Genomic DNA, 11,458 nt, shown 5'->3' on the forward strand with positions numbered 1-11,458 from the left:
AACTTCTCTTTCATTGTTTTCAAGAAGTAGTTTCTTCTTCCTCAGTGTCCCAGAATTGTTTTCTGTCTTCCCTCATCAAAAAGTGACACCCCACTCTGCACCTGACTTTCCTTTTATTATGCAAGTCTCTCCCAACCAATTTCCATTTATTCTTTGCTTTCTCATGTAGACAAGAACACATCTCCCCCTCTACTAGTTGACAGGGCACTATCAGGGTAAGTCTTCCTTGCCACCTTTAGTTGATGGCATCCTCAAAGAACACGTAACTAGTTCTTCTGACAGAGAGGAGTTCTCCACATTGAGGTCTACACTATGATTCTGGGCAAGAACTTCAAATGAGCCAATAGTGAAGATGAAGTACAGCCTCAAAGTAGATACCGTACTGTAGCAGACAGGAAGAGAATGGACTAGAATGAAAAAGTATTTAGAAAAAAACAGCTTTACTTTTGCCATCTCACCTACTATGAACCAGCATGCTCTTCATGATACGGACAAGTAAAACCTTCAATGACAGGCTCAAGATATAATCCTGTGGCCTGGACTGTACACATCAAATTTATAAAGGCCACAAGCTTTTAGGAGTTGCTGCGTTACTTAGTACTAAGTACCTTTCCCATACCGTTACCATACTTGTCCTAAATCATGAGCTACCCATAAGAGCAAAAAACACTACAAGTATTTTCAGTTGTGAAACAACTTCAATCAGTAGAACTCCTAATCCTATCACACCTCTCCATAATATATATTTAATGAAGTTGTCTAAGACAATGGAAGCTGTCAGACTGAACTACTTGAGTTTAATAATTATTAAAAAGTTATAGCTTTGTATGTTTGTATACAAAACATTTAGAATTGTAGTTCTGACCTTTTCTAAAGCAGCATGCAGATCCTTCTCCTGTTCTGGAGGTATCCTCAACAAAAGCACCTGACAGGCATCTTTCAGTAGTGGGATAACACTAAGAAAAATCAATGTAGCAATAAAAAGAGAGCAGAGCGGATCAGCTATGAGCCATCCAAATTGCTGAATAAATATCGTGGATACGATAACACCAACACTTCCAAGAGTGTCTGCTAACACATGCAGAAACACACCTGAAAATAAAATAAACTGAGTGATTAAGTTGAATAATTCTGTTTAAAATGTACATATATGTCCAGTAACAGAAACACAGTAGGGTTTATTCAATATAAAAAACACTGATCAAGCTAAACAGAGGCAAGTATATGCCTCACTGGGTGCAAAATTAATAAAACCATTTGATTCTGATGTTTAATTACAAATCAATGTAAAAAACCAAAACGTTTTTACTCTACAGTGCAATGATCTAGGCAGGCATTTGCAGATTAAACCAAACATGAATAGTCTTTAAATTGTTAGTGGGATTTGTACTATATAGCATAAATATTTAACTCCATATAGGGGGACTGATTGATCCTTAACAAAGGATAAAAAGATCGGTGTAAATGCTTTGGCCTGCTAATGTGGACAGAGCTTAACATATCATTTGGTTTTTCTATGCCAACTCTGCTCCAATTTATAAGACTATCTGCTACTGCTAGGAATAATCCCTTTTATGGCTTTAATGGTGGGTAGCATTCTCAGTGTGCACTCAAAGGACACAGAAAAATAACCTCTAACCATTTGTAAAATTAGTGCTAGTTAAGTGTCAGGATTTGAAAGAATATTGAAATAGTGCAGTGTATAGGCAGACTTCAAAAAAATGCCAGACAACAGAATAGCCAATTGAATTAGGACATAAAATAACCAATGAAACATGAGACTGTTAGCTAAAAAGCGTATGCTCTGACAAGCTTACACAAAAAACTCATTCCATTACAGATTTAAATATATTTATAAATAGACTTAAATAGATTTATAAATATAAAAATTTATAAGCCAGGCAGTTAGTAAATAACCACCTTCTAACTACTAGAGGGAAAATGATAAGAAGTAGCTATGCTGAAATTTCATACATATTACCCTTCTTGGTTAGCTTCTGATTTGAGATTTGAAAGTTTAATCTTTACCACCTTATCTTCTGAATCACAGATAGAAGCACATTCTAGATAGCTGGTCTGCATTTGTTCTTCTGCTTCTTATCCCCTCCCCCATTGTTTTTACAACCAGCTGTCACATGATACCTAGAAGCACAAGTAGTATCTTCATAGATAGAGATCTTGTACTTTCATTTCCAGATGGAACTTACAACCACGGTCTTTAAGCTCTTTCAATAAGGTTTCCAATGAGTGTTTATTAATGTTAATGAAGACTATAGATTAATGCTTTTTATTGGTCCTTAGGTATTACCCACATCTAAGGAAGCCATGCAAAGAAAAATTTCAAGTTATGTTTCTTAAGTTAAACTCATTAATGAAGAAACTGTTTGAGAAATTGACGTATACTACATCAAACAGCTGTCAGATCACTCCTGCAGATTTTAAGAATGAGGCATTGTATGGGGTCTGATTCTGAAAATCTTCAAAGTCTGCAGGAAATCACATACATCATTTACAATGCAACAATCTGTACTTGCCTCTCATGTTCGTATTCATGCCTCCTCCAATAGACACATGGGAATGTCCATGGCTGTGCCCATGGTCACTGTGGGAATGGCCGTGCCCATGGCTGTGGCTGTGCCCATGGTGAGAATGGCTGTGATCGTGTGAGTGACAACCTCCTCGAGAAGACCCATGGGAGTGCGCGTGGCTAAAGGCACAGATACCAACAAGGTTTACGATCAGCCCTCCAACAGAGACTGGCTGTGAGAGGGAGAAAAGTCTTTAACATCACTGTCTTCCCAGGTATTCAAGTTTATTTTCTAGACAAGGTAATCAGAAACACTGAGCACCTAATGAAGGAAAACTGTGGAAGCATTAGCATCAAACAGAAGGATTATTCTAAAGTGGATTCCTCATCATATTCCTTTCAGTATACACGCTGGTTTCAAAGGAGTTCTCTTCCCCTCTCAAAAAAATCCAATTATCCCCAGCCTTCCCTAAAAACTCCACCCAAAAACCATCACCGAAATGCAAAATCTCATATCCACAAATCAGGACAAGATAACAAATTTAGTTTTAAGATGTGGTGATTGATTTTATTTACTTTCAAAAAGAGATAAAGTAGTTTGAATACAAGACTTGTTTTGCTTTCATCAGAAAAAAAGAAAAAGTATATTGTATCTAGGACACACACACTCCTCTAAAATCGTACTTAAGACAGTAACTACTGCTTTATTGGTTGAGTTGTGCTTTTTATCAGTCTGCCTATTCTTCTACTCTTCTCTCAAAAAGCTAGCAAAGCTTTAAGAGTAGTAATTTAAGAGTAAAAAAAGCTAATAAAGGAGTTAAGTAAGTCTTACTCAGGGGTTATTAGACCTTTTCTTGGCTATGCAGACTGTGGTCATGTAGAGGGGTAACCCCTCCTACCCTCAAAAAACAAAATCAGTAGTGAAAATGGAGCAAATATTGAACATTAAAATGAAAAAAACCCAAAAAAACCCAAAAAACCCAACCCTCCCGTCCCACGGCCTTGATTCCAGCAATGCACATTTCTAATTAGGCCTACATAAAAATCTTTCTCTTTGTTACTGAAGAGAGGAGAGCACAAATTCGTGTGTGCGTGTGTTTGGGAGTAAACAAATGATAAATGAAGGCTTGGATTTGCAGAATTCCATAATAAAAAAAATTTAGTTTGAAGAAAATGAGCTATTGCGTTTGAAAGAAAGGGATGGAAGCTTGAAAATTTAAGTGGGGAGTCCCTAAAGAGACTGTGGAAGGTAGAGAGACACAGGTATAGTTAAGATTAGCTATGCACAGCTTCATGATTGTTTATGCCATAGTAACAAACTCAGCATAATGTTACAAATTCTGGCTGATTTTTGAGGTTTCTCAGAGACTAATACAAAATCTTTTTTGTAATAATTGGCATTGGTATACATAGCAGCAGAACCAAATTCAGTCTTGTACAGATTATTTCCTTAGTACCTTTTATGGTAGAAAGGCCACCGTCTAAAAAGATCGGAGCTGTAACAACTTAGAAAAAAATTCAATTTAACTGTATAATTAAATTATATTCACCCTTATATATTTTCACATTTTAAAACTAGATGTAGTTTCGATTTTAGAATTAGAATATGTTAAAAAGTCAAGGCACAGTTTCGATCTCTAGTAGGCAACTTTAGTCTCCTTAGCTTTTTCTTTTTTTAAATTAAGACAAACATAAATGAACCATTAACTGCCAAACAGTGTTCAAACAGAATGACAAAACTTACAGTTAGCATATTTGTATCTATGTCTGGAGGATCCACCAGTCTGGCCACTGATTCCATGAAGACAAAGAAAGCAATTACCATCAGAAAGAGGCCATTAATAAATCCAGAGAGAATTTCTACACGTCCATACCTGAAAGCAAACACAGGTACTTTGGAGAGTGAAGAACTCTGAACAAATTTCAAAGTTATCATAAATAAAGTTATAATACATTTAATGTAGCTTTAAGATTGCTGTGATTTTTTCCTCACTGACACAAAACCATGCCTTAATTTCTGGGTTATTTATTTCTGACCAAGAAGTAGCTAGTTTGCAACTGTCCAAACACCAACAGTGTAAAGGTACAATAATGTAAATATTTTTTTATATATAGTACACATTCAGGGCTTCAAACTGTTAAACTGCTAAGCAATTTAACCATATGAACTTTGATTGTGTCAGCACAATTGAAATCCTCATATAAACACTGACTTTCAACATATCTTTTCGTTTGACATACAGATATATATACACACAATGAGGCATTTTCTACATGATGCTCATGGTGATAAAGTTTTATCTGTGGAGATAAATGAAAATTACATTTCAGACCCTTTTTTGCTGGCCTAAGAGAGGAGTAGCATGAACGCACACAGAACAGAAAAGAGACATAGCAAAAAATCCACAGAAGCATGCACGATTAAAACATCTCCAACATACCTTTATAGCAGGGCATTTTGAAAATAAGCAAGTACAATAATTGTCAGATAGTCCTTAAAGAACCTAATATACATACCCATAAGAAAATATGCGAGTTGCTTTCCATCTTGTCATCAGAGCTGCAAAAAGCCCCATCACTAATGCAGAACAATCAAAAAGCATGTGAAATCCATCAGAAATAAGACCAAGGCTATTGGTCCACACTCCATAAAAGAGCTCCACAAATGTGAAAGCCTAAAATGAAAGAGAGTTTGAATTTTTCCTCGAACATTAACCTGTAATTTGATGTGTTGGTAGCTAGCAGGGAACTCTTTTTCAGAGGACACTTGATAGTTTTCAAAGGTATTGTTCCAAGTATTTCTAGACCATTTTCTCTCTCCTCAAACAAAAAAAAGTTTCATTTCCAAGTCTATGAAGAGACATTTTTGAGTCTACCCTCCCAAACGCCTTAGACCTATGAAAACAACCCCCTATAGGAGTAGATTTAAGTTTTCATTTAGAATTTTGAAGTTACATTATGCAGAAAAAGTTTTAAGCAGTTTGTCATTAAACAATGTAACAGTCTGATCTATTATTAGTGTAAAAACACTGTCTATACATCTGTTCTGTAAAAATTTTCTTCACCAATTAGATGACTGTTTAAACCTTGTGAACTAGTTTTCAGAAGGGTACACAAGGAAACATTTTTAATACATACATTTTTCCCTGTATGATTTATTATTATTAATGGGTCTGCCTATAAACTTTCTTTACCATCTTTCATATTCCATAATGGAATTCCTTAGAGTTATTACGGATACTTAAATTTTCTCCGCCTATTTTCTTAGATAGTTGCCAAAGAATGAAGAGAGAGATCTTTGCAAATGAGGTTCTACCAATGTTGCTTACTGCATGACCTTTTCCCATTGGAGAAAGAGAGACGCTAGAAGTAAAACCGGCCTACTCCAAAATGACACTACTCAATCCCACACTTACTATTTTGTTGTCCCCATCCTTGAAGTTTCAGCCTCCTAAATTTCAGCTTATCTGCTCGTAACTTTGAGATACCTCAATCTTCAATATAACATCATACAAGTATTTACTTACTGGTATAATAGCTACACACAAAACCAGTGCCACACTGTGACAACAAATCAAAGTGACTTGCCACTTACTGTAAGATTAGCATAAGAATCTTCTATTTTAATATTCCATCTAATGAAGCTACTTGTATCAAAGGTCAATTTAAAAACAATCAATCATAGGAACCTTTTAAAGAATAACTCTTTTTACTCTAGTATATATGTACTACTGTGATTGCATCTGAAAAAAACCATGCACTCACCAGATTTAGGCACAAGAAATAGAAGATCTGCCTAGAATCATACTCCTCAAGGATTTGTTTCAGTGACTCCTTAATAAACCGGGGTAACGATTGAGAGCTCTGCTGTAATGCATCACCCATGAAGTTATAGAGAGGAGTGCCTTCAGGTGAATAGCCAATAAGGGTACCCTTCTGCCCTTTCCTGGAGGGGGAGGACAGGATATTGGCAGCTGCAAGGAAAGTATTGAGGTTTTTGTTGCTGTTTCTAAGCTTCATAGCTATTTTATAATGCCTTTTATCAGCAATCAAAGCTTACATGGAATTTGCAGGCAGCAAAGTGATTGTCAACTTCATCCTGAGGTTCATCATTAGATTTCATTGCTATGTAAGATTAGATCATCACTTCCACAACAGAGCAGATCTATTACATTCTCTTTTTTTTGTAGACAGGCAGTAAAAGAGCACAAAGTTACAGGCCGTTTTTATTCAAAAGAATCCATAAAATCTTATCCAAAATAATTCTGCACACATCTACTTGCTGATTGGCTTCGCAGTCACACAGACAACAGATCTATTAAAAGATAAATAAGAATACGTACATAAAATGAAGAAGACAGCGCTCACTACCACCCCTCCAGAAAGAACGTGCTCTGTGCTTTCATGGTGTGGTGGCTTGTTCATAGCTCGAAGCTGGTCTGTTATTGGATGTGTCCAAAAGTTGCCAAAAAGCAGTGCACTAATGAAAATAAGCAAGGATCCATATCGAGCACACGTGGAAGCTTCCATCTTGACAGAGCATATGGATTCCACGTAGAAATCCAGGATCACAACAAAAAAGATCACTGTCATGAAAGGCATGATGAGAGAAGACCAAGACTCTACTTTACTCTGCAACAAAAAATACATTTCAAACAGGATTGTTCACCATTAGATATGATTGTCTATATACCATTAAATCTAGTTCACTTTCACCACAAATGGTTTCAGCAATCCATCAAAATATAAATACTTTAAAACCGACATTCCAGCTATAGAAAGACACATTCAGCTAATATGCACTACAGTTATCTTATTTTAAATACTTTCACATGTTTAAAAGCAATGCCATATTCAACACCATGTTTGCAATGGTCTACTCCCCGTAAGCATGCAGGCATAATGAACATGTCTTTAAATCATAGTAATCTACTCCTCAGGAATAAAAGAGCCCTGTATTTCTACAGTCATTAATATGTGTACAATGTTAGTATATGAATCCAGGACATAATATTTGCGCTAGAAAGATGAAATAAATAGTTAGCTAATAAATAGTTATCACACAAAAGAGGAAATTAAGGGATCATGTGGATATATGTCAAAACGTAAGAGGCAAAATTTCAAACAGAGCTTACTAGAAGAAGAAAGATGGCAACTTTTGTAGTTTTAAAGATATTTTAAAGGAAAGATTTAAATTGCACTTCACAAGCAGAAGCATTACAAAAAATGGTTTCTTTTTATACTTGCTATCTTACCTCTGTTGTCAGAGAGAGAACAATGACCCATGGGCACAACAGAAGGACAGAAACAAGATGAGACAAAGCTTGAAGACGCTTGGCTCCACCTACATCTACAGATAGTTTTCGGGAAGCCATGTGAAAACCAACCTTACAGCACAATGCCAGTACCAGAAGCAGTACTCCTCCCTAGAAACAAAGGGATCCCATTAGCATTTCTTGAGAGCCAAATACCTCACTCCAAACAAAGTGACACTTACATGAAAAAAGATTAATATGCTTTCCTTAACTTATCAACAAAAACGAAAGACAGGATATTTCCTCTAATTGTTACTCTAGTCAAAAACAGTAATATAGCATACATGGTTATATCTCAGCACTATTCACAACAGCCTAGTATCACCTGATGTTTAAAACTCTCAGTAGTGTTAACTGGCATACACATATTACAGAAGCGAACTGGTAGTGAACAGGGTACAAGGAAAAAGAAAAAACACACAAAACTGGGTTTTTCCATTTTTAAAAAAGAGTTGAAAGTATACATAATCCCCAAAAGTGTCATGTCACCTTGTCCACTAATCCTTTCATAACCTTTTCATTCACTTACCTTAAATTGCACCATACCACATTTCTTCACAATATTTTCTTTCAAAATTGTTCTATAAATGAATCACAAGATACACACACAGCATCTCATCTCCCTTACATCACACTTGCTTTGTGCCCAGTTAACCAGTCTCTCTAACATTTGATTTATTTTTATATTAATACTTTCTCAGCTGCTCCATTTTTTTTCCTGTCCTCAGTGCAGCCAATTTAGCAACAAGACTAAGCTAACAGAACAATTCAATCAGCCAGGTCAATCCCATACAGTAAGATTTTGATACTCAGTTATTCATGCCACCAATTATAATGGGACTATACTACTGAGAAGTATCAGAATCTGTGTCTTCAAATACAAGCGTCTAATGTAAAGGAAAGACTGGGGAAAGATAAGGAGGCAGCAACAAAGCACAGACCCCAAAAGTGAGCAAGGAATGTACTGTATGCAAAGCATTACGAACATCCAGAACACTAATGACATGGAGTACTTAATGATAATTTTAATGAGACTTTTTAGGTTACATATTACAGCAAAGTCCTTATTAGCTATACAAGTTGAATATTGTATGGTTTGCCTTGCTGTACTGAAGCTGCTTGTACTCAATCACAGTGAAAAAATTACAGTGCTAGTTCAGTTTCAATATGGGGTTGGGATGTTGAACTTCTTTGTTTTGATTTAGGCTTGGATTAACTCTAGGCTTTTGAAATTCTTACCTACAAAACTTGGATAAATATTAACCTACTAAAATATAAGTTCTTTACCTTGTGATCTGCAACACCCAGGAATGCAATAATTGTATACAGAACATGGGTAAGAGCACTGTCATGATGCCCCTCAGCTAAATAAAGAAAATAATTAAGGAAGAGCTTAATTTGATGATTATTTAAAAAAACCCCAAAACTTAAGAACAGGTAGATGTAGCAGAAGACCATGGGAAGCAGAATTAAGCAAACTGAGCTTTAAGGAGGTTCATCAGATCCTTAAAATTTAGGAAAGATGAAAATATTTCCCCAGAAAATGAATTAGTTAAACATATTTGGCGGAAAAAAAAAGCATTTTAAAACATGAGAACACAGAAACTGTTAAATACCACACAGTAGTCATGATACAGGACTTATGTTAATTTTGGCAACCAGACTTCAAAAAAATATTCTCAACAGCATTAAAAATTAAATTGATTTTCACTAAAAGCACTTAAACAGTGTCTAGATTATTATCTACATCTTTCCAGTTTCTAAATATTTAAACAAAGAGTAATTGACAAGCACAATCCAGAAAATATTAGAGTAATGACATATTTTGGGAAAACTACTAGAGAGCACTTTAACAAGTAATTTACTCACTGAAAACTCAGTGGATTCATCAATACTATTCCTGAATATACCATTTGCATCTGCGTTTCCATGTTTTCATCCTTAGTTGATATAGTTTACTTTCACTTTGTTTTTACTGCCCATCCTTAGATGTACCGCTTTTTGTCAGTACACTGCACTATGATGAGAAGTTCTATTGAAAACTTACTTCAGAATCACTTCCAAGTAACTCAGTGGCTTTGAAAGCATGTTAGCTACCTTACATTTGCAGTTTAAAGTCCATTGTCATTGAAGCTACTGCAGGCAATTTCAAATCACTTTTCAGCTTAGCAGATGAAGTGAGATTACCATATTTGCAAAAGCACAAAACAATCTTTTGGATATACGAAAAAGACTGCCAGCCAGGCTGTCGACCATTTACTGCACACACTTAGGCTACAACCATTATGTCTAGAATTTAAAAAAAATGAGAGCTGATCAAAAAAGCTTCTAGCAATCCTAACTTCTGATATGTGCAAATGGGCAGGGATCCTTTAACTACAACTTAAAATGTATAGCTGTGCCCTAAATTACCAACAAAGTAAGCAATGCCATCCATTTGGCTATAAATATTAGTGTTTAGATGTCAAGTAAAATCTTACGCCATAATATTCTTGAAAGGTAAGATTCCTATTAATAAAAAGTGCATTCAACTCACATTCTGTCTGCTAGAGTAATAACAGGCACTTGCTCTTACACATAGCAAAAAAGGATACGATGTTCTGCTATTTTAGCCATGAGGTCATCATTATCAAAAAGTAGTAAGCAGATGACAGCTATGATGAAAAATGCAGCACCTCTTGTCTGTAAAAAACAGAAACAGAAAAACCCCAAAACCCCCAAATATTTTTATAACATTCTGTGCAACAGGTTAATGTAAAAAAAATCCAGGAAATCAGTCCCCCTCCTTCTCCCCTTCCTGATCAATGTAAGCATATCTTAGTTCAGTAAGAAAAACATGAGGAAAAACCACTCTTTTTTTAAAAAAAAAAGTGGCCTTGGCAATGTAAATTTATATTTATTCAATTTTCAGATTTACCACATAACTCAGGGCAAATCACCACGGTAACAAGCCAGAAGCCTGTATCTTATGAACTTCACGTGCGATTGCTTCCTTCTTCATTGTGTGTTTCTGCCTACCAGAATGCAGAGCTATTTAACTCTGATGATTTAGTATTTCGTAGCATCGAGCTATAAACAAGATCTAGTGGACAAATTGTAGTATTTTGTCTTATGGGAGCTAAAGGCTACAGGACTGTTCAAGGGCTCTGAGAAAGCAAAGCCTCAGCATTTTCATGAGGAAGGGACAGAGGTCACCATGAAATCTCAGCTCCCAGAGCTTTTACCACACTGACTTAAAACACTGCAGTTTTGGTATTCATCAAACAAAAACACTGAGCTCTACAGCTAAAAACTACCATTACAATTCATCTTCTGAAGCCAAACACAGCTATCACATTCTTGTTTGGGAAAGCACCTGACTCCTCTTTGCCACAGTTCACTGCATAAAGCTGAAACATTCAGAGGACAGGGTTATCACTCCCTTGTTTCTGCTGCCTTAGACATGCAGCTTAACTGTCAAGCATGTCACTAAGATACAGATTGACAAAGAAACTCTCTGAAGCTCTACATTTCCCTTTTTATCTTCTAGTTGAAAAGTCTGATGCTGGATGCCCTAACCATCCCAATTGTGGGGAACCGGGGTAAGGTGTCAGAGGAGATGACTGGGCTATTCACT

General features: G+C 35.9%; 1 protein-coding gene across 1 annotated transcript; it reads right to left on the reverse strand.

Moving 5' to 3' along the window:
* Positions 1–210: 210 nt before the first annotated feature.
* On the reverse strand, positions 211–10,524 carry LOC104614607 (zinc transporter 5; the record flags this gene model as incomplete). Its single annotated transcript, XM_010284475.1, has 10 exons — positions 211–382; positions 840–1,092; positions 2,535–2,760; positions 4,272–4,401; positions 5,045–5,202; positions 6,293–6,501; positions 6,871–7,159; positions 7,783–7,953; positions 9,130–9,206; positions 10,437–10,524. Coding segments are annotated over 10 exons (1,773 nt in total), but the record flags the coding sequence as incomplete, so codon positions are not given.
* Positions 10,525–11,458: the final 934 nt, after the last annotated feature.

Source organism: Phaethon lepturus, unplaced genomic scaffold (assembly GCF_000687285.1).
Source record: "Phaethon lepturus isolate BGI_N335 unplaced genomic scaffold, ASM68728v1 scaffold11173, whole genome shotgun sequence".
NCBI lineage: Eukaryota > Metazoa > Chordata > Aves > Phaethontiformes > Phaethontidae > Phaethon > Phaethon lepturus.